At 52.0% G+C, this 25,756-nt stretch overlaps 1 protein-coding gene across 7 annotated transcripts in view; it reads left to right on the top strand.

The window, feature by feature from the left end:
• Window positions 1-25,756, top strand: part of CASZ1 (castor zinc finger 1) — a 263,137-nt gene that overhangs the window by 188,729 nt on the left and 48,652 nt on the right. For 6 of the 7 annotated variants that reach the window (XM_034753250.1, XM_034753247.1, XM_034753248.1 and 3 more), the window contains 3 exons: window positions 6,626-7,174; window positions 16,042-16,885; window positions 23,872-23,940. In XM_034753250.1, the coding sequence (XP_034609141.1) occupies window positions 6,670-7,174; window positions 16,042-16,885; window positions 23,872-23,940 (1,418 nt within the window). In that variant the 5' untranslated portion in view covers window positions 6,626-6,669. The remainder of the gene's footprint in view (window positions 1-6,625; window positions 7,175-16,041; window positions 16,886-23,871; window positions 23,941-25,756) is intronic. The other variant, XM_034753249.1, reaches the window with a different exon arrangement.

The raw sequence follows: 25,756 nt of genomic DNA, 5'->3' as shown, positions 1-25,756 counted from the left end.
GCCAAGAACCTCTCCTCATCCCCTCCCCACAGCCAGAACCCCCTTCCTCATCCCCTCCCGACAGCCAGAACCCCCTCCCCACACTCAGGACCCCCTCCTCATCCCCTCCCACAGCCAGAACCCCCATCCCACAGCCAGGAATTGCTCCTCATCCTATCCCCACAGACAGAACCCCCTCCCCCGAGACAGGAACCCTGTAATTCCCTCCACACAGCCAAGAACCCCTCCCCACAGCCAGCACACCCTCTTCATCCTCTCCCCACAGACAACTCCTTCCCCACAGCCAGGAACCCCATAATCCCCTCCCCATAGTCAGGACCCCCTCCTCATCCTCTCCCCACAGCCAGAACCCCCTCCCCACAGCCAAGAATCCCGTCATCCCCTCCCCACAGCCAGGACATCCTCCTCATTCTTTCCCCCTAGCCAAAATCTCCTCCTCACACCTGGAATGCCCTTCTCTTCCTGTCCCCACAGCCAGGACCTCCTCCCTGTCCCGTCTCCCCCCCACAACCTATGTGCCCCGCAGCCAAAACTGCCCCCCTCCTCTTGATCCCCTCTCTCCTCAGCCAGAGTCTTTTCCCACCCCGGTCCTTGCCCACAGAGCTGGAATTTCTCTCCCCAGCCCAATCCTTCCCTCTCAGTGGGGATCCCCCATTTCCCAGGTCAATCCTGCCCCAGACTCACCATATTCCTTTTATGCATCCACACTCCCCCTCCCCATACAGACAGAGTGCCTCCTATCTACCCTGATCCTTCTTTATAACACCTAGGCTCCCCTTCTCCCCTACCCCCCAGACCAGGATCATAAGGGCTGGATTCTCCTCTCACTGACGTGGACAGGGCCGTCGAGAGCGGGTTTGGGCCCCGGTGAAAAAAATTTTTCGGGACCCCCAGCAAGGGCGGACCGGCTAAACAGGGCCAACGAGGGGGAGGGAGCCGGGCCCCCTTCCGGACCGCCGGGCCCCAGTAATTTGTACCAGCTTCCCCTCCCTCTCGTCGGCCCTGGGGATGGGAGTAACTCACGTTGAACAACGGGTTCAAAGCAGGGTGAGAGGGGACCCAGGAGTCCTGCTCTGAAGGAAGGCAGGAGGCGTGTAGAGAGAGGCTGAGTGTGTGTAGTTATGGCTGTACTGGGGCAGGTGGGAGGGAGGCAGAGACTCCATTGCAGCTCCTGTGGTAGAGGTTGCCTTCCTCGGAGCTCCCTTGCTGTCCCCTTGTTTTTGCTCCCTTAGAACTCCCTGCACCGTTGTCCTTTCAGCCTGAAATTGTCCCGCCTGCCCTTTCGGAGTATGGAGTGGGGGAGTGTTTTCCCTTCCCTCCCCCATCTTGCTCTGGATTCGTCTGGCTCCGGGAACTCCAGCTGGCCGTCATTCAAAGCTGGGACTCAGCAGGGACCTGGTGCTCAGCCTGGTGGAAGACATGGTCGGATGTGATCTGAAAGAGTGTGGGTTTCAGTTAACAAAGGGTCCAGTCGTGAGAGGCCGGGTGGCCTTGGATGGGGACTTAGGAGATCTGCGTTCGGTTTATGGCTGTGCTACAAGCCTCCTGTGTGATTTTAGGCCAGTCACTTAATCTCTCTGTGCCTCAGTTCCCATCTGTAGAACTTTGACACATCTGTTTCAATTGCAAGCTCCTCTGGGCAGGGACTGCATCTTGCTTCATTTGTACAGCACCTAGCGCAGTGGGGCCCTGATCTCACTTGGGGCCTATAAGTGCTTCCAGAATACAAACAACAATAGTAGTACATCCTGGAGCCCAGACTCCACTGGGAACAGGACTGAGGCAGCTCGGCAGGGCAAGGACCATTCAAGGACCCTATGCTGGACTCGCTATGTGATGTTCACTACCTCAGAGACGGCAGGTTTCCAGCAGGGCCACTGCTCAGGCAAGTGCCATTCTGCAAAGGCAGCTTTACCGCCGTGAGGTTACTCTTGGGGCATCTTCCCTTTAGTCTTTCCTCCCACCTCTCCCTCTTTGCTTTCCCTCTCTTGGCTCTCCCCTCCCTTCAAGTGAGGTGCGGCCCTCCGTGCTCTCAGATAGCAGCTCACAGCTTCCATCTGGGCCCCCCTTTCTCCCTCCCCCCATGAGCACGGGGCCCTCGCTGGCTAAGAGGGAACAGCTAGACTGTTGGGTGCAACGGCAGCAGGATGGGGATAATGGAGAGTCTTGTTGGGGGATGTCCGTGAACTTGAGAGGGAGGTTCCACTCCCCTCCCCTGGGGCCCTAGGCTCCATTTGCACCCCTTGTTCTTCAGGCCGGTTCCCCTTTGTGCTGTAGGAGGTCTCAGGGCAGAGCAGGGGGTGGCCGCGTCTCCTCCACCCCGGGGCCGCGGTGTACACTCGCCGCAGTATTGTTTTCAGAGGAAGTGCTCAGTGTAAATAGAGCATGTGGGAGAGTTTGTCCTGGGCAGAGATGAAAAGTCCCTGTGACAGGCTCGGGTTATAAATGGCTTCCTCAGATTGATGTGAAATCAAAACATTTCTGTTTGGGAGAAGAAAATAAAGGGGGATGTTTACTTAGCCAGGAATCTTTAAACAGTGCAATGGAGACGCAGGGTGATGTGGGGTGTGGGGGGGAGGGGAGAGACTGCTTAGCTCCCAAAATCCACCCACCTACCCACCCCTTGTGCAGAGGAGACCGGTGAGGATCCCTTGCTCAGCAGCTCAGTTCCGCCCCCTCTGCCTGCATGAAGGAAGCGCAGAGAGTCCGGCATCAGTGGGTTGAAGGTCACCTAAGGCGTCCATCCCTGTACAAGCCAATGAGTTAGGGAGTGCGCTCTCTCCTGCACCCTTGACCCAGCCTGGGCAGAGGGGGAAGCAGTTGTGCTTATAAAGGGCCCTTCCTCCAGGGCTGTTGAGCGGCAATTGAAGCCCATCATGTTACAGAGAGCGAAACAGAGGCACAAAGAGGCAAAGTGACTTGCACAGGCTCACATAGTGAGTCAGCTACAGAGCTGGCAATAGAACCCAGGAGTCCTGATTCCCAGCCACCTGTGCTGACCATTAGACCACATAGCCCACCCCACCCTCTCCGGCTGACAATGGAGCCCAGAAGTTCTGACTCCCAGTCCCTTGCTCTGACCACTGCCACATGGAATGTCACCGTGTGTAGGCACGGCATTTGAAAGAGTGCCCCTCCCTGGTCCCTGACAGCACATCTGAGCTCAAGGGTTTCTGACAGAACTGCTGGAGTGGGTTTTGTGAGGTGCTGAGTGCAGTTACAGCGGTTCAGACTGTGCCCCAGTGCTGGGCCATGAAATCCAGGACACAATCCCCACCTTCAGAATAACAGGGTTCCTGGGAACTGGGGGAAGGAGAAAAGCCTGGCAGAAAGTGTGAGTGGAGCAGGGCAAAATAGTTGGTGGAGCAGACATGGGAGCAACATGATGGGGATTAAGGGGAGACATGATCTGCGAGAGGACCCCACAGATACAGGTGGAGGAGAGAGAGAGCCGTTGGATGGCGCAGAGCCACAGGGGATGATGAAGTGGGCAGAGGCAGGGGGTGAAGTGGGACGGAGGCACAAGGGGTGAGATGGAGAGAGGCAAAGCCAGGAAGGGAAGACGAGTTGCAGGCTCCCTCGAGCTGCGACATACGCAGCAAGTGCAGCCTCACGAACGTCTGTTCTCCTCTTCCTTTGAATAAATATTTATAGATTCATTTGTCGTCTGGTGCGCGCACATGGTTGCTCACCTCCAGGCCAGAATAATGGGACCTGCCCTGACTGTAGGAAGGAGGGGGAGAGGCAGACTGGGGAGAATCTCCTTCATCCTAAACCCTGGAGTTAGGGGCTGCTGATATTCTGCTGTCCCGTTGCCTCTAGCTGTAAACTTGTCTGGTCTCACTAGCGGAGCGGGGTTGAGCCTCGTGAGAACTTAGATGGGGAACTACTAAGCATGCTAGAGAGAGTGGTGCTGGTGAGTCATAGATGACCGAATGCCCTGCCCCGTGCCAGGGCACCGCATGCTGCTGGAGATGCTGTCCTAACCACCTGCAGTCAATGAAGCTCCCCTGGCCCTTTTCCCGAGCATATGGGCGTAACCTCGGTGTCCTGGCCTGATTCCAGTTGGAGTGATTAGCAGTTCCTGCTGCCTCTTTAGATTCCCTCTGCAGTTCCAATAGTACATGGGATCCTTCTTCACTTCCTGTCCTAAATGTGGATGGTGGATGCCTGGGTGGCTGGTTAGAAGTGCACAGGTGTCTGTGGTTTTGCATCCTGTCAGTTTCGGCCTGTGTTCATTTGGGGATGCCCCATGTTTGTGTGTGTGTGTGTGTGTGTGGAGGGTGAGCATGTAAGGAGTAAGTGTAAACAGGGTGTGTAAGTGTATGGGTCTGGGGAGATGTATATGCCTCGGTGTGTGTATGCAGATGTGTGTGCGTGAGAGATGTGGATATATTTATGAATGCATGTGTCTGCATTGGGGGAATGATACGTGTTTTGCTTGGGTGCATGGGTGGGCTGGGTGCAGAAAGGGATGCACCATTATAAGGGCACAGTGTGCATTTGTGCCTCCCTGTGTGTGTGAGGGTGGGGGAGGCTGACATGTTTGTCGCAGGGTGGGGGTGTATTTTTCTTACACTCCTTGACAGGAGATTGTGTCTGAAGCTGTCAGGAGTTTATGCTAAGCAGCCGCTCTCTGGCTCTCGGACAGAGTCTAAAGTTTCAGTCTGTTTGTATTGGGCTGTCATGTTATGGGATTAGGGGCTGTCACAATGGCTTCTGGGTGCATCGTAGGGGGTCTGATTAAGCGCTTCTGTGCAGCAGGCTCTTCAGGGCTGGCCATCAGAGTTATTGGGGGAGCCTCAGCAAGAGGCCCTTTTGCATGGGAAAGCGCCAGTCCTCTGCGATGAGGAGGAGATGGCCCCTCTGCCCTGCCCCTCCGATGGACATGAAGTCAAAGGGCACGTTTTCCAGGGAGGGCCTGGAAATGCACTCACATCTATTGGCCTGCATGAAACCCCAGGCTTATGTGGGCACCTAGCCATTTTGTGGGTGCCTTTCCCAGAGTCCCACATGGCTTAGGAGAGAAGTGTGAGTTCCAGTGAGAGGGTTGCCTGTGCTTTCTGGCCTCAGGAGCCCAAGGGAGATGTCAGGTGAGTCTTTGTGTGGCCCAAGGACAAGGGGCAAGGATGGAGAGTGTTCAGGCTGGCCTTTGCAGGTCTGGTTGCTACCAGAGAAGGGGAGGAACAGAGAGAATAAGCAGGATGAGAGAGTGAGTGTGGCTAGGGGGACAATAGGCCCACAGTAGAGAGGGCTCTGAGAGTGCGAATAGTGTGCAACAGGCACAGCTAGAGAACAAGGGAGCGGCAAGAGCATCAGAGCACAACGAGGGTGAAGAGGGATCAAGGGGATGGCAAGAGCACCCCAAGCATGCAGAGTGGCCGCGACAAGGTGTGGCGAGATAGCAGCTGGGGTGCAGAAAGTGAGGGCGTGGGTGACGCTGTTTGGTTTTGAGGACAGGTGTGTGACTGCAGGGGCAGAGCGAAGGCTGCACGCTCCTTTCCTGCCTTTGGAGCTTTAACCCTTTCTTAGCCTGGACACTCTTAAAGGCCATCTGAAAAACAACAACAACCGCGCAGCCCTAATGTTCTCTTTGTGCAGTTTGCTGCTTTTAATTGGATTAAATCTTGTTAATAGTTAATAATTATACAAGTAACTTTGTGGTAGGGACTGATCAGTTCAAGACATTCCCTCACCTTGAAGTTAAGGTCCTTCCTTCCTGTCTCTCCGTTTCCACCTTGACTAGCTGTCACATATGAGTAAACTACATTAAAATGACAAACCCCAGCGAAGATTGTGCAGAGAAGCATAGGGACGGAATTGTGTGTGTGTGTGTGTGTGTGTGTGAGGCAGAGAAGGGGTGTTACTGACTGATACTAAACCCCAGGACTATTCCCCCTCCTTTCCCCTCCCATCTGATTTTCCTGCCTCAGGATACAAGTAAATTGCACTGAGGCCAATGGGGGAGTTGCTTGCATTCCCTGGGGCTAGAATTTGGAGCCCTATCTTTCCTACAGACACTTCTGATGTAACTCCATTGGCTTCAGTGCAATTATGACAGTGCCATCTTGGCCAGTGCACCGGGCCTTGAACTGGGGACCTCCAGAGCTAGAAGCCTGAATAGCTACAGCTTAAGAGAAAGAATCAAGGCTCCCTAGGTAGGGCTGCGTCCAACTTGTATCCTCTGTGGCTCTGGCACACAGGGGGTCTGTAACACACACTCACCAGTGGGTTACACAATTATACCAGAGGTGAATTTTGCCTGGGACATTCAGAGACCCATTCAGCCAGATTCAGTCCTGGTGTAAGTGGCTGCACACTGAAGTTGGTGGCATTTCACGCACTTACATCAGGGCTGAATGTAGCCTGATGTGTTTTAAAGGAGGCCTCTCTCTGTGGTGTTGCTGAAAGACTGTGGGTGAACTCCACGTTACGTTCCCTGAGACCCAGGTCCTTCACAAGGCGTTGGGAGTTCATGGCAGTTCCTTCTTTCAGAGGGTAAACACTGGCTGGCTGTGTTTTAAGGCAGCTGGGTGGGGTCAGATGTTTGTAGATGGGCTTTGAGTTTCTGAATGACAGAGCTGTCCCTCTAATGTTGTGTATTTCTCCCTCTGTCTCTTTCCAGCTGAAAGAAGTATATGCACTGACGCAACCTCAGGAAAATCCAAGATGGCTGCCAAGCGCAAAGGCGGCCTGAAGCTAAATGCAATCTGTGCCAAGCTCAGCCGCCAGGTGGTCTTCGATCATGGGGGATCGGAACAGGTGCAGTTGGACAAGGGTCCCCAGAGGGAAAGCGGCAACAAGGAACCGCCCCAGCCTGAGACCAAGGAGCTGGGGGCCAAGTTTTCTGATGGACTTAACCGTGTTCAGAAGATAGAGGAGGACAAGCGGAGGGAGGTGATTGAGAAGTGGGTGAACGGGGAGTATAATGACGAGACCTTGCTGGGCCGAGCAGAGGGCAAGGAATGTAAGGCCACCGAGAGCGTGGAGGTGCCCCCCGAAGGGGTTTACATGGTACAGCCCAAGGGCTGCAGCGATGAAGAAGATAATGGGGACGATGCAGACGGCAGCTTCCCGGACGACAGGGATTCGGATGGGCCTGCCTCCAAGGATGAAAGTTACCGACCTTCCAGCGGCCAGACGGGCTCCAAGCTGGCTGGAGGAGCTGCCTCAGGTAAGTCATTGCCCCATCTTCCACCCCGCACAATGGAGTCCCGAGACCAGCATTTTAGGCAGGGCAGTGTGAGTCACCTCAGTTGCCCTACATCCATTGGGTAAGCTTGACTACCAGAGCAAAGGAGTGAGCGGCACTTTCAGAGCCCCTAAGTTCTCTACTGCAGCGGGCGGGCTGCTCTGTGATTTACAGCTGGGAGCTGCCCTTGAAGTCCCACTGCCCTGGAACTCCTTCTGGGCATTCCTTCATCTGGGTAGATCCCAAATCCCACCCCGGATTCCTTCAACAAATGGATCCCAGATCCCACCCCTGGATTCCTTTATCTGGGTGGATCCCAGATTTCTTTATCTGGGTGGCTCCCACCCCACAGACCCCTTTATCTGGTTGGATCCATCCCCCGCCCCACAGATCCCTGTATATAATTTAGATGAAGATAAAGGCATTTGGCACTACGATTCATGTTCAGGTTTCCCGGTGGAGGGGAAAGCTGCTCTGCTAGCCAAACCTCCAGTAGACTGCCAGTGTATTTATACACACACTTGCCTGCGCGCTCCCCAGTATATGGCAGGCAGGTTTGTGTAAGGAATATGGATGGTTAGACCACAGGCTTGGATGAACAGAAAGGCTGCTCTGTGTGTGTGTGTGTGTGTGTGTGTGTGTGTGTGTGGTTATGTGACTGCTGCCTTCACGATATTTGTGTCTGTTGCAAGTAAGTTCGTGTGCACATACATGTTTGTTGCATGTGTTCCCATCTATGTATATGTGGTGTGTCTGTGTTTGTGTATGAATGCTGCATGTTTTTGTGTGTGTGCATGTAGGTTGCATGTGTCCATGCAAGTGCTTGGCTGCTGTGTGTGTTTGTTTATGCCCATGTGTGCAGATTGAAGGCAGCAGCTCTGGGTGTAACTTGCAAGCTATTGTTATTTCTTCTTATTCTCTAAGGTGAGCCTTGAAAAGAGTCCAGGTGAATGAAGGGGCTGTGGTGTGGGCAGATTAGTTGGGAGATTAGAACCGAGTGTAAGGCTGTGTCTACACTGCCACTTTCAGCACTAAAACTTTAGTTGTTCAGGGATGTGAAAAAATACACCCCTGAGCGACAAAAGTTTTAGCGCTGAAAAGCGCCAGTATAGACAGCGCTTTATCGCCGGGATCTGAATAAAACTACCACCGCTCATTCGGGGTGGGGTTTTTTTTATCGCTAAGATAAAAGCAGTCGCGCTGTAACGTGGGCAGTGTAGACATCCCCTCAGAGAGGACTCCCTGCCATCTCCTCCAGAGCAGCAACCCTGCCACTGGCCCAGTGACAAACATCTCCGACTTGGACACCACAATCTTCCACCGCTTTGTTTAGTTCTGTGAAAAAACCAGATTTCTCCTGCCAGAGCAAACTCCTTAAAAATGTCTTTCTTTCTTTCTTTCTTTCTTTCTTTCTTTCTTTCTTTCTTTCTTTCTTTCTTTCTTTCTTTCTTTCTTTCTTTCTTTCTTTCTTTCTTTCTTTCTTCGATTGACTGATTTGTTACTGTCAACATCCCTTCTATTGATATTAAACCCAGCCACATAACAGACACACTGCACATCCAGGTTCTTTCCTCACTTCCAAGGTTATCCAAGCCAGACAGGCTGAGGGGAGTCCGGGGTTTACCCCCGGAGTGGTGATGCCGTCTTAGTCCAGTCCTTTGTAAGGTGCTGTGTGAAAAGCTCTGTCCTGCTCTTTATACCCTGTTAGGGTGCCCAGATAGCAAGTGTGAAAAATTGGGATGGGGGTGGGGGGTAATAGGTGCCTGTATAAGACAAAGCCTTGAATATCGGGACTGTCCCTATAAAATTGGGACATCTAATCACCTGTACTCTGTGGTGACACTTGCTGCAGTCAAGGACCCATACTCATGACTCAGAGAATCGATGAATTTCCAAGCCCTCAGGCTCTCCTGTCTGCCCCTTACTCCCCAGCACACCCCCTTCCAGGGGTGTTTCCCCCTCGTGGTTACATGCAGTTTTAGAATTTTAGTTTACTCCTGATGCAGAGAAATTCAGGGTCAGATTTGGCTCAGGCTGAATTTATTAAGAGGCACTGGTGGCCTGTATGTGTGTGCTGGGGAGAAGCCCAGGATGAATTATTTCATTCCTGGAGTGGCTAGTGTCTCCAGATCAACATCCAGGGCCATTTAAGTACCAAGTGTGGATGGAAGCTCAAGGCTGACTGAATTCCCCAGTGTAGAGTGGGCCCCTCCTGCTGAGATCTAGATCTGTCACACACTTGGGTTGAATCTCTTGATAGAAAGATCACACCTCCCCGTCTGAGCACTTTGCAAATCCATCAAACTTTCCCTCTTTTGTGTGTGCATGTGTTTTCCTCCTCCTGCTAATAATGCAGCCGAAGCTCATCTCCGTCTGTCCGTTCCCCTTCTGGAGAGGCACATTCTCTAGTCTTTGCGAGTTCAGTGGCAGCGCACATAATTATGCATATAAGATATAAACAGAGCTGTTTAATTATCCTTCGCCACATCAGTGACAGAGTAATTAACAAACATTGCAAGATCAATGAGGAAAAGTGTGACCTTCAGTTTCCTTTGATAGGAAAGCCCTTGTCGTTCCCAGACACAAGGTGATTGCGCCTGGACTCGGTTCGTAGTTTAGTTTAATTCCCCTTCTTTGCCCCTCCCCCCCCCACCGTTTGCAGCTCGGGATTGCAAAAAAGCCAAATGGGGTGGGGGGGAAAGGGAGAAAATAGAAGTATGTGGCCAACCTGTGGGAACTAAAGAGGGGCCAGCGGTAAGAGAAGAGAGGGATGCCAGCAATGTGCCTTTTTAGGTCCAAAGCATCAAAGGATCACATGCGAATGCATGCAGTTCTTGTGAGCAAGCAGGCCACAAGTGTGCAAGGTAATAGCACATATAGTGCCCGAATGGCAGGCACAGCCATAGGGGTTGGACACACGAACAGAGGCACATGCAGGTTTCATGCACATGTTTTGAGAGTCCTGTTGGAAATGTGCCCCTGACTTCTCCCTGTAAGCCATGGGCTGAGGATTACTTTCGTTGGGAAGGATTGAGTTTTCCTCGTTTTCTCTCTTCATTTAAGCCAATCCAAATTCTGGGCTTGGCCACACTGATATTCAGACCTGGTGTAACAGGGTGCAACTCCCATTGAATTAGATGGGGTTGCAGTTGCTGACACGAGGGAGGAATTTGGCCCTGTGGCTTGAAAAAGCGGCTGTGTGGTTTAAGAGCAGGGAAATGGGAGGCAGGATTGTAGCTCCAGGGTTCTGGCTTGTCAGGGCACTCACTACCCTGATAACTACCTAGAGACCTTTCAGCAGGGCTCCTTCCTCCCTCATTCACTAAACTCTCCTGGATCTGATCCTGCATCTTTGCCAATTTGCACCTTGACACCTTCTCCAGGGGATTTCTTTCTGCTGCCCAGAATGAAAAACCCTATCAGAAGGGATTGAGTGGAGTGTGCAGAGAGCTTGCTGAGGACTGGCCTGAGCGTCAGAATTCAGGGCCAGCTTTTCAAGCCCCCAGACTCAGAAGCAAGATGGGACTCCGCCCAGGAGACACAATGAAAGGTGGAATCCCCTGTGGAGGGACAGTCTTGTTCTCTGCCTGGTTCCCTCCTCAGACACAGGGGGTTGACAAGAGCTGGTCTGAATGCGAGTCAGCTCCCAGCCTCACCTGGCGTGTTTTCCCATCTCTGACAAACAGGGAACATGTGCCAAATCTGAAAAGTGGGTGTTTGTCCGGAGACGGGTGACAGAATCTGTCACCAACACACAAACATGCCCATTCCTTCATTCTCACACATCCACAACCCTTGCACCCGGACTGATGCACACTTCCCTACACATACTTTTATACACACCCACTCAGATCTCCCACACGGCCGTACACACACCGGGCTTACAATCTGTCCCACAGTAGGATGGTAGGGATAGTCACCCGGAGCCTTTTCCTCACTGAACTTTCAAAGTTTCTTTCATTTATCTATTTATTTATTTAGTTGCTTTATTTATTAAGCCTGCTCCATCCATCAGAAGGTGAACGTCTCCTCTTCTTCCCCCATACCCTCCCATAAAGCGGTTTCCTCCCCACTTATAATTTCCTGGAGAACCTCCCGCACTAAGAAGCATTTCAGGGGCATGCACCAGCACCCAGTTTCTCGCTTCTTTACCCTGTATCCTCAAAATCAGCGTGGTTTCCCCTCCTGGCCAGGACAACAGACGAAGCCCCATCTGGGATGCCCCATCCCCCGGTGTCCAGACCTCGTGCTCCATTTGGGCTGGTTTGCTTTTCCTTCCATATATAGTGTGCTGCTGCGGACTATTTTTAGCCCCCTTTTTTTTTTTTGCTCGCTCCGGATCCTTCGTGATACGCTAGCTGCTCCGAGACACACAGATCTCTGCTCTTTGGCAATGCCCACAAATGGAGAGCAGCGGCAGGGGGAGAGGGAGCCCTTTGTTATCATGCAGAAGGGGAGAGAAAAATGTGCTGCAGGAAGAAGGGGACGGTGAGGGAGAGAGGCAGACCCAGGGACCGTGTTGCCCAGGGCACAGGGGGTTCAGCAACTATTGGGGAGGAGCACAGTCTCAGGGCAATATCCTCTCTGCAAGCGTTCACCCCCCCTCCACCCGCCCCACCATCAGGAATGGGGGACCAGGTGGGTCCATGAATTCGGATCAGGATAATGCAGCTGTTGGCCTCTAGGTCTGTAGTTCAACAAAATGGTTCCCAACTTGTGGCTCTTTGGTGGTTTGTGTGAAATGAAGTGGGTGGGTCTCCCAGTGCGGCAGGTGTCCATGCTGTAGCCACCACAGCTGGCTCTCACATGCCTCCGTCTCGGTAACCGCAGCACAGAAGCCCAGGGCTGGCTGGGCTTTGGGGACTGTCTCTCGTGGGTGCACCTGCAGGTCAGGGTCGAGGCACGCCGGCTGGGCAGAGTGCAGAAGAAACCTGCCCTGCTTTGCCTGAGATCTGCCTTGTTGGGGATAAAGAGAGGCCATTCGGATGGTTGGTCTCCCAGAACCTTTAATGTGATCGTACAGTACCGATCTGATTGAAGGAGAAGCAAAGTGGAGCCGTGGTTTGTGGGACTGGGGGTGAACAGCCAGTTCAGGGGGACTGCTGCAATCCTCCCTGGGACCTGAGCTCAGCCCCAGACTCTGTCCAGGTTTGGAAAAGCCCCGAGAGCCCCCCCCCACCCCCACCAGTCATTTTGTGTTTTCAATGACCAAAGGTGATTTCCATTCCCAGTGGTGCAGTTTCCAGCAGCTCACAGAGCAGCATCTCCCAGCCTCACAGGGAAATTCTGGGTTTCCCAGGTCTCTTTTAAGGCTTTGGGTGTTTAATTTGTGCAAGGTCTGAGCCAGCCTGGGAGCTGCAAAGTTGACCTGGAATGTGGGATCCAAAAGTGGGGTCTCCGCACTTCTGCTTCCTTTGCTCGTGCTTCAGGCTGGGAATTGGGAAGCCCAGGGCAAGGAGGTGCAGCTGGGGCAGAGGGAAGGGGGGTTGTTTCTCACCTCTTTGATCTTTCCACCAGTTCTGCCCTGAGATGGGGCAAAGGTTTTGTGGATTTTACCTAAACCACAACTTGGTCTCCCACCTGTGGTGACTTCTGTAGGATTCGTGTGTGTGCATGTGTGCGCGCGATGGACACAGCAATGTTCTGATGAATGCGGGTCATCCCCACCCTCCAAGAGCAGGGGTAGGGACCGCCTGGCCCTGCCTTCCAGGGCAGCCATTAAAGCCAGCGATCACTTGCTGATTTAATTTCCTTTCAGATCCCTCCATGCTGCCCTTTCCCCCTTGCAGTTTGACTCGGGGTGGATGGGGTTTCACCAGGCCTGGGAGTCTGGGGAAACATGAGGGAGACCAGGGATCACTTTACAGGTCCAAAGAAAGATGAAAAGCAGAAGAGGGGAGACCAATTTAGTAGGAATAGGAAAATCTTAGGCCCAGGGGGGATTTTATGGGATTAATCACTTCCATTGGGGCTATAGGGTTACGCTGGGGTGGGGGTGGAGAAGGGGGAAAGGCAGCAAAAAGGTGAAAAGCATTAAAGCAGCAGGAAATGCTTTAATGCCTTGGCGTGCGTAAGTGAAAGGTGATGCCCTTGGGATCCCAGAGTGGTGAGGGGCCACGGGAGGTTGGGAAAGGAGGAGGTAAAAAGACCCCACCCCTGTGAGAGGAGCCCTAGATTCCTGAGGGTTTTTTTCCCCTTTCTTCCCTTGTGATGTATCATTTTCTGAGACTAGTTATCAAACACAGGTGCCTAAGTAAGGGGGCCTGGTTCTGCATTCAGGCACCTGTCTAGACTGACACTGAGAAACTCACATGGCTATTTGAGGGCTGGTATGCCACTTAGGGACAGCACATAGAGGCCTGGACATCCTGCTGGAGGGGAAATTGCACCCCTAGTGTGTGACTGGGTGGTCAATCTGCTCTTATTCCTGGTGTCTGGGTATAGTACGGGTAGGAGCACATGGTCTTTGGATCCAAGACTCTGGTGCTAAGCAGTGGAAAGGAGCAGTGTGCTCGACCGACTCTCAGTGCCACTGTCCTGAATTCTGTATCCTAGCTTAGCGGGCACCTCCTCAGACCTTTGCTGCAAGCATCAGCCTCATGCCCTGTGTCAGGGGGACTTTGGCAATTCCATGGCCATGTGCCGGGTATACAGGCCAGCACTGCAGCAGGGTTTATGCCCCATGTGCCTGGCTGCATTGGGCATCACTGATGTGGGCCCAGCAGAAGTTTTCAGTGCCCATTGCAGGGTCCTGTTTTCTCTGGCTGTCTCTCCCCCCGCACACCCTTGCTGAAGCAAACAACTGGGGAGTCAAGAAACCCCTGGACCTAGGAGTCTGCTTCTTGGTCGGGCCGGTGTGTTCAGGAGCATTTGTGCATGTGTGTGTGGCACAGTTGTCTGTCAGATCCCTGGATCCCAGGGATCCATTTTAACCCCTGGGATCTGTCGAGCTCTCGCTCTTCCTCTCCTTCCTCTCTCGGCTCTCTTCCTTTCTGGATGTCTTTCAAGGCAGCACTAATTCTCTCTGCGCGTCAAAACCGTTGTGGGTTCCCCATGCCGGGAGCCCCCTTCCTGCTACTGCCGTACCTGCCCTTGCTGGCTCTCCCCCTCCCTATGAAAGATGGTGCTCGCCCACAAGAGTTAGAGTGAGTGATTGGGAAAGATGACGAGGGAGGTTTGAAGGACTCCTGCACACAGTAAATCTTCACTCTGCAGGAGAAAGCGAGAGGGAGAGGAGGAGGAGGAGGAGGAACGCTGTGTCAGACTGAAGCCTAAATGAGTCCGAGCTGGCACGTCAGAGCAATCTTTATTTCCTCCTTTACACTGATATTGGGTGACCTCCAGATCCGTGTTCTTCCCCTCCTGGTGACCAGCAAAACTGCCTGAGGGAGTGAGTGGGGGAGGAAAGGAGCTCCAGGGAGCACAGCCCTCCCCACTCTCCTTAGCACACCCGCAGGGGGAACAGTCCTCCCCTCCAGCCCCCACCCAGGCAGAACAGCCCTCCCCACCATGGTCAGCCCATATCCCAGGGAGAAACAACCCTCTTCCACCCAGTTTGCATATCGTTGGGCCAGCACAGCCTGCTTCCCTAGGGCAGGGTGGGGGATTATGGATGCTTATAGCAGGGATACAGCTGTCTTTCCTGAACTGTAATGTCTTTGGGGGTCAGTAGGGGCTCTCCTCCCACCCCTCAGGCCTCAGAGGGAAATGCTTAAGAGGAACTTCGCTGGAAAGAGACTTTAGAAAAACAATGGCTGGGGTTGGAATGGCCATGGAGCAGTGTTTCTCAACCTACGGCCCAATCAGCACACAGCATGCGGCCCATGTGACATCCTCAGGGCCATACGGTTAGTCAGTGCCGGCTCCAGGCACCAGCGTAGCAAGCAGGTGCCTGGGGTGGCCAATGAAGAGGGGGGCGGCATGTTCTGCGGGAGGTGGGGCTGTCACTCCCTTTTGGAGCGAAGGACCTGCCGCCGAATTGCCGCCGTAGAATGAAGCGGTGGTAGAGCTGCTGGCGATCGCGGCTTTTTATTTTTATTTATTTATTTATTTATTGCTGCTTGGGGCAGCAAAAACGCTAGAGCCAGCCCTGCGGATAGTATATATAATGTGTGGATGTCGCCCACATAACACACAGAGAGCTGCTTATGTGGCCCACAATGGTAAATAGGTTGAGAATCGCTGGGGAGATTCACATCCCACTCACACACACAGCCTCGTTCTCTCTCTCTTCCTTCACGGCTTCTCCTTACCCTTCTTGTCTTACCTTCACTTCCCCCCTTGCCCCTCTTCATTTTCTCTCTCACCCCCTCATCTCCACACCTCTGCTTCTCTCTGCTCATGCCTCCTTCCCCCTCCTTTTCCCCACTCCACTTTGCCCCCTCCCCTCGCCCCCCCTCCAAACACATGCTGCCTTCTCCCCTGACCCTCTGCCCACCCCCACCCCCACCCCTGTACATACACACACTCCCCGACTGGGATGCAGTTGCACAAACCCTGGCATATTGGCACTGGCCTCACTTTCAGTAAAATTACTTTTTCTTCATATTAGGCCAAGGCAAGAGTGCAGAGACATTTATGAAACTTTGTTTAATGTACTGAAAAGCCATCGGCTAGAACATTTAGGAAATTGATTTTCCTGGCATTGATGAACTCTTTTTATTTTACCCCAGTATTAATTACTTTTTTTTTTTAAACAAATTAATTTAAGAGTCGTAAAACCTAACAAGTGAGCCAAACGTCAGTAGATCATATTCCCCTCTTCCCCCCCTTCCCACTGCCGACGCTGGTACGGGAGAAGAGGAGAATCCACCCCTTGCGTGACTCTTTGTCCCTCCATCTCTCTGCAGGGGAAGCTTCATCCCTGCGCGATTATGCCGCCACCACCATGAACGAGTTCCTGGGCATGTTTGGCTACAACGACCAGAACATGCGGGATGAGCTGACCCGCAAGATCAGCTTCGACAAGCTGAACGCTGCTACCTCAGAGGCCTCCTCTGCCACTGCCTCTCTCCCTGGTGAGGACGCCATGAGCAAGCGAGCCCGCTTCTCCAAGTACGAGGAGTATATCCGCAAGCTCAAGGCCGGCGAGCAGCTCTCCTGGCCCATCCACCCGGCCAAGTCTGAGGACCTGAGCTCCAAGCTGGGCAAGGAAGCTTCATCAGTGCTGACGCAGCCCATCCGAGCACTGCCGGGGCCTGATGCCACCCTGCTAACAGAGACCAAAGCCACCATACTGCCCTTGCCCTCTCCGAGCAGCTCCCAGATGCAAGGCCTGATGTCGCGGGCCTCCAAGTACGACTTCTTCATCCAGAAGCTGAAGACGGGTGAGAGCATCAGGCCGCAGAATGGTAACACCTACAAGAAGACCTCCAAGTATGACCTGGAGAACGTGAAATACTTGCATCTCTTTAAGCCTGGCGAGGGCAGCCCAGATATGGGAGGGGCCATTGCCTTTAAGACAGGCAAGGTGGGCCGGCCTTCCAAGTACGATGTGAGGAACATCCAGAAGCTCACTCCAGTCAAGGCTCCAACACCCAGCCTGGCCCCCAACCCTCTCGCCAGTACCCCCAGCAGTGCTCCAGTGGCTGGGCCCGAGCAGCCCGTCTCCTTGCCGTTCAACACCCCTGAGTACCTGAAGTCGACCTTCTCCAAGACGGACTCCATCACGACCGGGACCGTCTCTACGGTCAAGTAAGTCTCCTCTATTTTTCTCTTCTTTGCATTCATCAGGGAAACAAACCCGGTTGCGGGGGGCAGTTTAAAAAGATGTTTGCTCTCCTCTGACACTGTCCTCCCCTTGATTTCTTCAGTAAGAGCTTTTTGATTCGAATTCTGGCTAATGGCTGAAGCTGGGCATGGGCACCTTCTTGGTTCTCACAGTCCCAATTCCTATCCTGAGACTAAGCTATTGGGCCTGCATTGGACCTGGGAATACAGTAGAGAAAAGTGCTGGGGTGATCAGTTCACCAGTTCCCATAGGGCAGTGGTTTTCAAACGGGGGTATGTGAGCGCTCGTCAGGCGGATAATATCCCTTACAGACCTTTTCTTTCTGTTTTCATCAGTATATTATGACCCAATCTCAGATGGGGGTATGTGGTAGATTACACTATTTGGAAAAGAGTATGCAACCTAAAAAGTTTGAAAACCATTGCCATTGGGCAAAGCCAGGAGCTGAAGCCAGGAGCTGAGTTCTGGAGCCCGGCACCTTAAAGCGAAGATGTAGGAAGCCATGAAAGCTTAGCAGAGCATGATAGTGAGAGTTACTAGGCTGTGGAACAGTCTCCCAAGGGAAATGGTGGAAATCCTGTTGTTTGGGACATTTAAATCTAGGAATTCAGCCTGCAATGTCTGGGATATGGATTGGTTGTCTGATTGGCCTTCCTCATCTTTAATGTCTCTGATTCTAAGCAAACAAAACTTCAGTTATGGGGGTGTGAGGAACAATCCCCAGCATTGATGGGGTTCTAGCCTTCTTGAGCCCATCAGCTCCGATAGCCGTGCACAGATCCTACCGTCCCCTCGTGACGTGTCTGTGGAAACAAGATGCAGAAAGAAGAGCTGCTGTCGACACTCACAGGTCAGAATCATGGCTGCTTTCCTTCTCTCTGTCTTCCAAATCTCCTAAACAACCAGCCCTGCCTGGATTAGGGCCCAATTCTGTTCCCATTGAAGTCAGCGATTTGATGATTAGATTAGATGTTCCTGTGCTGTATGACACATGAGGCAACCCAGTGTTTCCGCCTCCATCTGTCTAATGCCATGTTTCTTGCTCCATTGTAATCTGTTTCCAAGCTAGCAACATCTTTCTCAATGGTTTCATTATAGGTCATCTGTAGTCCTCCTCTTCTCCATCTTCCACCAAGTGGTATCCAGTCACAGGCTTGTCTAAGAACAGCGTTTTTTGACATGTGTACAACATATCCAAACCACTTCAGCCTTCTTTCTCGAATCATTGTCTGCTGGCCAGTCCTTTACAACACATCAGCATTGGTTACTTTATCCCACCAGCAAACCCAGCAAACCCCAAGTATTCTCTGCAAGTATCTCTATGGAATGTGTTAAGTTTCTTGTTGTGGGCTTCTAGCATTTGCCAAGTTTTGGAAGAATATAACAATATGGATATCACAGTGGCATTGTGTAACCTTATCTTGGTCCTTGTGTGAATCTCTCTATTTTTCCAAACATTTGCCGTTCTCAGAAAAGCTCCACTTTCCTGCCCAGTTCTTGCTTTCACCTACTTATGGGGTTGGCCATCTGCACTGATTGTGCTTCTGAGATATACGAACTGGTTAACCATGTTGTCGTCTTCACTGTCAATCACATATACACCAGTACTGCCGTCTCTTTCAACCATCATAACTCCTCTTCCAGCGATCCTGAAGTCAGTTGCATAACTCCCATTGACTTCACTTAGATGTATCTTTTCAATCTGACCCATTTCTTACATAGACAGTCACGATTCAGTAAAACTTCTTCTCAGCTTTGGCAGGGAGATTCACATGCCATGTCTGACAAACCCACTGCCCCAGTTGGCACCAGTAGCCACCCCCTGCCTTGTTGGCAGACTCTGCACAGGGGCCAGGGATTGAATGAGCTATGAAGAAACCCAAAGGCTTTGTCTACACTAGGATTATTTCTCCTTTTGCTACCACTGGTGCAGCTCCACAGGCGGTAACACTGGGGGAGACACCCATGTAGACAAGGTGCCCATGGCCACCAGCACCTTAACAACCATGTTTTGTAGACCTGCTTTGAGTAGGGTTAGATGCCATGGCACTTAAAACACCAGGAACTGCTTGGAGCCTTGTCTGTGCTAGGTTCCAGACGGTGCCACTGGAATGACAGAAACAATGGTGGGGAATCCTGGTACAGACACAGCCCTAGAGGTGTCCCCTCAAGGTAAGGACTGAGGTACATTGGCTGGGCATTGAGGGCGAAGCTAGTTCAGCTTCCACTAATCTTCTGTGGATAAACAAGCCTTAGGTTCTCCCATCAATCTGGCAATTTCCCCCAGCGTTCAGTTAATGAAAAATGGCTCAACATCCACATTTGCTCCTCCTTCCCCGAGACCTCACACATAAGAACATAAGAATAGCCAAACCGGGTCAGAACAAAGGTTCACTTAGCCCAGTAACCTGTCTTCCAACAGTGGCCAGTGCCAGAAGCTTCAGAGGGAATGAACAGAACAGGGCAATTATCAAGTGATCCATCCCCTGTCATCTAGTCCTAGCTTCTGGCAGTCCAAAGTTTAGGGACACCCAGAGCATGGAGGTGCATCCTTGACCATCTTGGCTAATAGTTATTGATGGACCTATCGTCCATGAAATTCTCTCATTCTTTTTTGAACCCAGTTATACCTTTGGCCTTCACAACATCCCCTGGCAATGAGTTCCACAGGTTGACTAAGTGTTGTGTGAAGTACTTCCTTATGTTTGTTTTAAATCTGTTTCCTGTTAATTTCATTGGGTGACGCCTGGTTCTTGTCTTAGGTGAAGGGGGAAATAACATTTCCTTTTTCACTTTCTCCACACCATTCATGATTGTATAGACCTTTATCATATCCCGCCTTAGTCTCTTTTCTAAGATGAACAGTCCCAGTCTTTTTAATCTCTCCTCATATGGAAAAGCTGCCCTATACCCCTCCTCATTTTTATTGCCTTTTTCTGTACTTTTTCCAATTCAATTTTTTTTTTTAGGTAAGCCAACAGTATTCCACCTGAGGGCATACCATAGATTTATATAGTGATATTATACTTTTTTTTCCTTAATATCTATCCTTTTCCTAATTGTTAGCTTTTTTGACTGCCACTGCATTGAGCGAATGTTTTCAGAGACCTATCTACGATGATGCCACAATCTCTTTCTTGAGTGGTAACAGCTAATTTAGACCCCATCATTTTGTATGTATTGTTGGGATTATGTTTTCCAAGTGCATTACACAACACTGAATTTCATCTGCCATTTTGTTGCCCGGTCACCCAGTTTTGTGAGATCCTTTTGTAATGCTTCACAGTCAGCTTTGGACTTAGCTATCTTGAGTAATTTTGTATCATCTGCAAACTTTGCCACCTCACTGTTCACCCCTTTTTCCAGATCACTTATGAGTATGTTGAACAGCACTGGTTCCATGTACAGATCCTTGGGGGACCCCATTATTTACCTCTGTCCACTATGAACATTAACCATTTATTCCTACCCTTTGTTTGGTATCTTTTGACCAATTACTGATCCATGAAAGGACCTTCCCTCTTATCCCATGGCTGCTTACTTTGCTGAAGAGCCTTTGGTGTGGGACGGTATCAAAAGCTCTCTGAAAGTCCAAGTACATTATATCCACTGGATCACCACCCTTGTCTAATAAATTGGTGAGACATGATTCCCCTTTACAAAAAACGTGTCGACTCTTCCCCAATATGTCGTGTTCATCTACGTGTCTGATGATCCTGTTCTTTACCACACACCAAGATCATGTGGAGAAGGGGGGCACATGATTGTGGCCAGGTGTAGAGTTTAGACAGGCTGTTTCTGCAATGGAAACTCTCCTGCCCTGGTACATGGGGTCAGACTAGATGATCTAATGGTCCCTTCTGACCTTGAATCTCAAAATGTCTGGGTGCAAATAGGGAGGAAGGGACATGGTTTGCTCCACTTCTTTGTTCCTTGGTCTGGATTCTCTTGCCTCTCACTTGGCGCCTTGTTGAGGCTTGAAATATTTTTTGTGCAAGATAGCTATTGTCACCCATTACCACGGCTGCCTGGTTTTGCTCCCACATATTCACCAAAGAGACCTCTGTGGCAGCTGAGGGGAGAGGCCCCTGCTTTCTGGCCCTCCTGCCTTTCCACTGGTTTAAGCATCAATAGCTTTGGGTTGTGGAACTCAGTTGGGACTTTCTGATGTCAGCCCCAGTGTCTATACAGCCTGTTCAGTGCATTGGTCTGTTTTTTGTTAGCCAGGAGTCCCCATTGATAGCAGGGCCACAGCACCTACGTGCCATATGTCGTGGGATGACAGATCCTATTGAGTCCACCCAACTGCCTCATCCCTGTAGAGAGGAAGGCTGATCTTGTGGTCAGTGTACAGGCCTGGAGCCAGGAGACTTGGGTTGTTTCCCTGAGTATGCCAAAGTTGCGCTACGCAATCTCAAGCAAGTCACCCTCCCCTGTGCCTTAGTTTCTCTATACGTAAGGCCGGGGTAATGATATCTACCTCCTGAGTGGCACAGATTAATACATTACTGTCTGCAAACAGCTTTGGGTTCTTATGGTTAAAGTGTATGGAAAAGGGCAAAGGTTTGTTATCAATTGCAGCTAAATTCACCTGGCCTCCAATCTAGGGAGCCTTCCAACCACCCCAAAATGTCCTGTCTGTTGTGTGGCACGTTGTTTCGTTAGACAGTAGCATTATCCACTCTGCTGACTGTGCTGTGGAGCCCATGCCTGCCCTCATGGTGCAAGTCTCCCAGCTGTGCCCGGAGCCTGTTGTAAATGCCTCGTTACAGAGCTCTCACTCGCTTGCTCTCTCCTGGGTTCATTGGTGTCTCTTGCTCCAGACGGCAGGTGGGGGCAGCTGTTGTTATGAACACTGGATTATAAATATGTATATATGCACAGCACCTTATCGTGATCAGTCCCCAGGTCTGCGGCTCCTTGACAGAGGAAGCCAATCAAGAGTCTCAAGGACACCCAGACACCCCTTCGGATCTCTGCTCCCACGCCCATGCGTGTTGGGCATTCTGGAGCTGCACCCGGGGGCTGCTCACCAATCCTGCTTCGCTTTTGCTTCTCTTCGGGATTCCAGTTTTATTTCCTTTCTCTCACCCTCTCGCTCTTTCATTTCTGTGGCTGGTTGGGTTCACAGTGACTCAGTGATCCCTTCTCTAACCACAGGACTTCCTGAGGCTGGGGGAAGTGGGAAATGCTGACGGGGGTGCAGCTGGCAGTGGGGTTTGCACTGAGGCTTCTCCCCAGCTGCTCTCTCTCTCTCTCTCTCTCTCTCTCACACACGTGCCTGCGGGTGCATTTGATCCTTTGTAGCTCGGGGGGGGGAGGGTTTCCATGGGGTTGTGATTCCTCCTCCTTCTGGACTCTAGCTAGTGCCCACTAGGTACAGTCCCTGGGGAACCCACTTCCACCAGAGTAGAGGTAGTTCTCTGTCTTCTGGTCTCTACACACATGGACCTGAACTGAACACAGACCAGTAGTAATATCAGGCTTCTCCCTCGCCCATCAGCTGACCACACCTGTGGGTAACCTAGGCATGGTGGGTGCCAGCATTCTGCCTTTCCCTGAGCCAGCCTTGCCACGTAGATGGGATGTTGACACACTCCAAATGTTGGCATGCTCTGGCTCTGTCCCCCTCAGATGCTAGCGCAGCCCCTATCCCCCACAACCCCAGCAGGGGACTGCGCTGCACTTCCCAGCTCAGGGCCTCCCCCAAACTGGACTGTCCCTGTGTTGGTTTGACGGATGGCGGCAAAGCATCCAGAGCAGTCTCCCAAGGAGCTGAGAGGGGTGCAGGAGACAGAATATTAATTGTGCTAGTGAGGAGGGTGCTAATTACGGGACCTGGGACCTGTCCTTCCATTCAGAATCCCCTCCAGGACCAAATGCAGTCACGGGAATCACCCCCTCGCTGTCACACAAGCCAAAGGGGTGAACTCTCTAACCCCTAATGCTGTTAACCTGGGTGAAACTCATGTTCCGACTTCAAATGACCGCTGTGCAAGGTATAGGTGTCCTGGTTTAACCAAGGTGCGGAGCTGCCATGCAGCCATCCGGGGCCCAAGGATGCAGGAGGACGCCCAGTTGCAGTCCGCTCTCTTGTCAGCCAATGTTCTAAGAGCAGCAGCTGTGTTCTTAGAAGGCTGAGGCCCTGGCCTGTGGGTCTGTTCTGTGATTTTTCCTCTCTGTTGCTGGAGAACGTCCACCAGGATCTGCTTTCTGGCCGCATTTTAAGGAAGATGCCTGTCTGAGCGAATGTGATGCCTGGGTGCAGTTTGAGTTTGATTTTTAATTACAAAGCTGCATCTGTGGCCTGACTGGTGTGACTGAGTTTGGGTGCCCGGTGACAACGAGGGCTGTCGGGGCTACTGGCAGGATGTGTGGAGAATGCAGTGAAAGCCATGTTGTGGAGGCCAGGTTATAAATGCACCCTCTCAAATGGTCACAGCGTGGATCTGTTCTGTAGTGCAGAGCGGTGCTCGCAGTGCCCTGATCAGTGCTAGAGTCATGTGCTCTCCAGCGGTTCCGCAGTTGGAGTACGTCTTTAAAGTCTCCCTGCTTTACAAACTGGAGCCTTGTAACAGAGCTGGGGCGGTCCGTGTTTTGACTCGGCCACTGGTTCTGTGTAGACAGAGCCAGTGGTGCCTATGTGATGTTTACAAGAGCATAATTTAAGGGTAGGTCTTCTCAGTCCCTTCAGCAAACGAAATCGAGCCCTGGGGAGAGGAGACCTGCAGGAAGGGAGGTAGGTGGGTTACGTTAGCAGGACTCTAGTGCCCCTAGAAAGAGAGGGCACACGGGCATGGGGGGAGGTTACACAGGCATATATCTCTGCTGCTTACTGTTCCCAGAGCCCTCTGCCCTGGCACCCTCAGTGCTGCATGAGAGACAAGGAGCTTGGACTGTGCCCTGACACTGCCTGCTAACCAGCTCTGCCCTGTGTGTTTCTCATTAGGAACGGATTACCCACTGACAAACCAGCTGTCACCGAAGATGTAAATATTTACCAGAAATATATTGCCAGGTAGGCAAATCCCTTGGCTTTCTTGGGGAGGAGGCTGGGGGGGAGGGGGTATGGGATGTGGAGGGGGGCGGTCTCGTCTGTCTGTCCGGGTGAAATGTATAAACCAGTCATGGACACTGAGTCTTCCATTTCCCTCCGACATCCACACTGACTCTGTTCCCCCCTCTGGACAGTAGTAGCTGGGGGAGGCATGCAGGGAGCTGAGAACAAACCAAGGCTCCACCCCCATGAGAGTTCTCTTCTCCCCACACCCCTTAGCTAATCCCATAGAGAGTGGAGACGTGTTTCGGGGCAGAGGTTTGGGCCTTAACCCAGTGCCTTGTCTCCTGGCTGACGTTCTGCAGGCCCCTTGGTGTGGTCTCCAGCCTGTATCCCCTGCCCCATTCAGCGACTGGAATCTCAGTGCTGGGGTGGGTCACACCAAGCAGTTCTTTGGGGACCCACCTCAGAGTTCGAATGGGGTCACATGTGAAATGAGCTTCTGAAGGGCTCAGCGTCAGCCCAAGTAGATGTAATAAAAATCACAGTTCAGACAGCTTGGCAGCTTCTTCACAAGAGAAACCCAGCAATGGACAAGGGTGCAGGATGGAGGAGTATGCCAGAGCTGGAACAGCAAGGGGGGCTGCAGGACAGGAGTGAGGGGCATTGGCAGAGCTATGGGGGGAACCCAGGGCTGGAATAGCAGAGGGAGCTGGTGCAGATCAGGAGTGAATTACATTGACAGAGCTGGAGGGAATGTTTGCACAGCACCTGCCTACGCTATCCTTGGCCCTAGACAGTACCATCAGCCCCTGACCCAAGCCTGATGACTCCTCCCTCTCTGTTGCCAGGGAGCCAGATGTGAAAGCAGAAGGCCTTGTGTAGCACAAGAATTGACATCCTTCAGGGGAAGCAGCCAAACCAACCTCACCTCAAGAGATAAAAGCAAAAAGGCTCTAGTCAGTGCCAGGGTGTCGAGCCTGCAGGGAGGCTCCCTGGGGTGGGCCATGGGTGTGGTTAAACAGGAATGGGGAGCTCTCCCTTGAGCTGAGGAAGAAGGAGAGCTGTGGTGGAGGACTGCTCCCCCAGCCCTGGGAGAAGAAGGGGAGGTGTGCTCCCCCGATCTCCATTACCTTAACCACTGCTGTAGGAGGTGAGAGGGGCAGCAGGGAAGGCGAGATGGGAAGACAGAAAAAGAAAGTCCATTACCAAGTAACAGCCCTCCAGCAGCAATGCCTCTGGCTCAGACTGCTGCTCACCTGGTCTAGGGAGAACTGGGGACCAGGTCAGAGTTTTAGGCCCAGGTTTGCCTAGATGGAGGCAGAGGGGGGCTGATGAGAGCTGAAATTGGCTCCTTCCCTGGGTACCAAACCTCCCTCCTCAGTCGCTGCCAGCAGCTGTGCAGCATTGGGACGGTAAGAAGCTGGAGACAGAGCTCCTCTCAGCTACACTCCGTGGAGAACAGTGTGGTTGCGCTGCATAGCGGAGAAGAGAATTCATCCCTTTATCCCCGGTTTCTCTCACAAGCAAAGGACCCCTTTAAACACCTCCCCTCCTCGTCCCCTTTTTCCCCAGGCTCAGACAGTTCACCCAGGGAAGCCTATAAGACAGCTTTGGGACACCACTTCCTGCACAAAAAGCTTCGCAAGCTGCCCGTTGGCAGCCCGGCCACTTCCCTTTAATTTACATGTGGTTTTAAAAACTGTTTAAAGCTTTAAAATAAGCGGGGGGGGGGGGGGGGGGGGAAAACAGGGGGTTTTTTTGTCCCAAATATTATATTGGGGGTTTCTAAAAACCATCCCCCCACAACCCCCCGCAGAAAGGGGGAAATTAGCTC

Source organism: Trachemys scripta, chromosome 19 (genome assembly GCF_013100865.1).
Source record: "Trachemys scripta elegans isolate TJP31775 chromosome 19, CAS_Tse_1.0, whole genome shotgun sequence".
NCBI lineage: Eukaryota > Metazoa > Chordata > Testudines > Emydidae > Trachemys > Trachemys scripta.
Note: the sequence above shows the minus strand (reverse complement) of the source record. Positions and strands in the feature narration are given on the sequence as shown.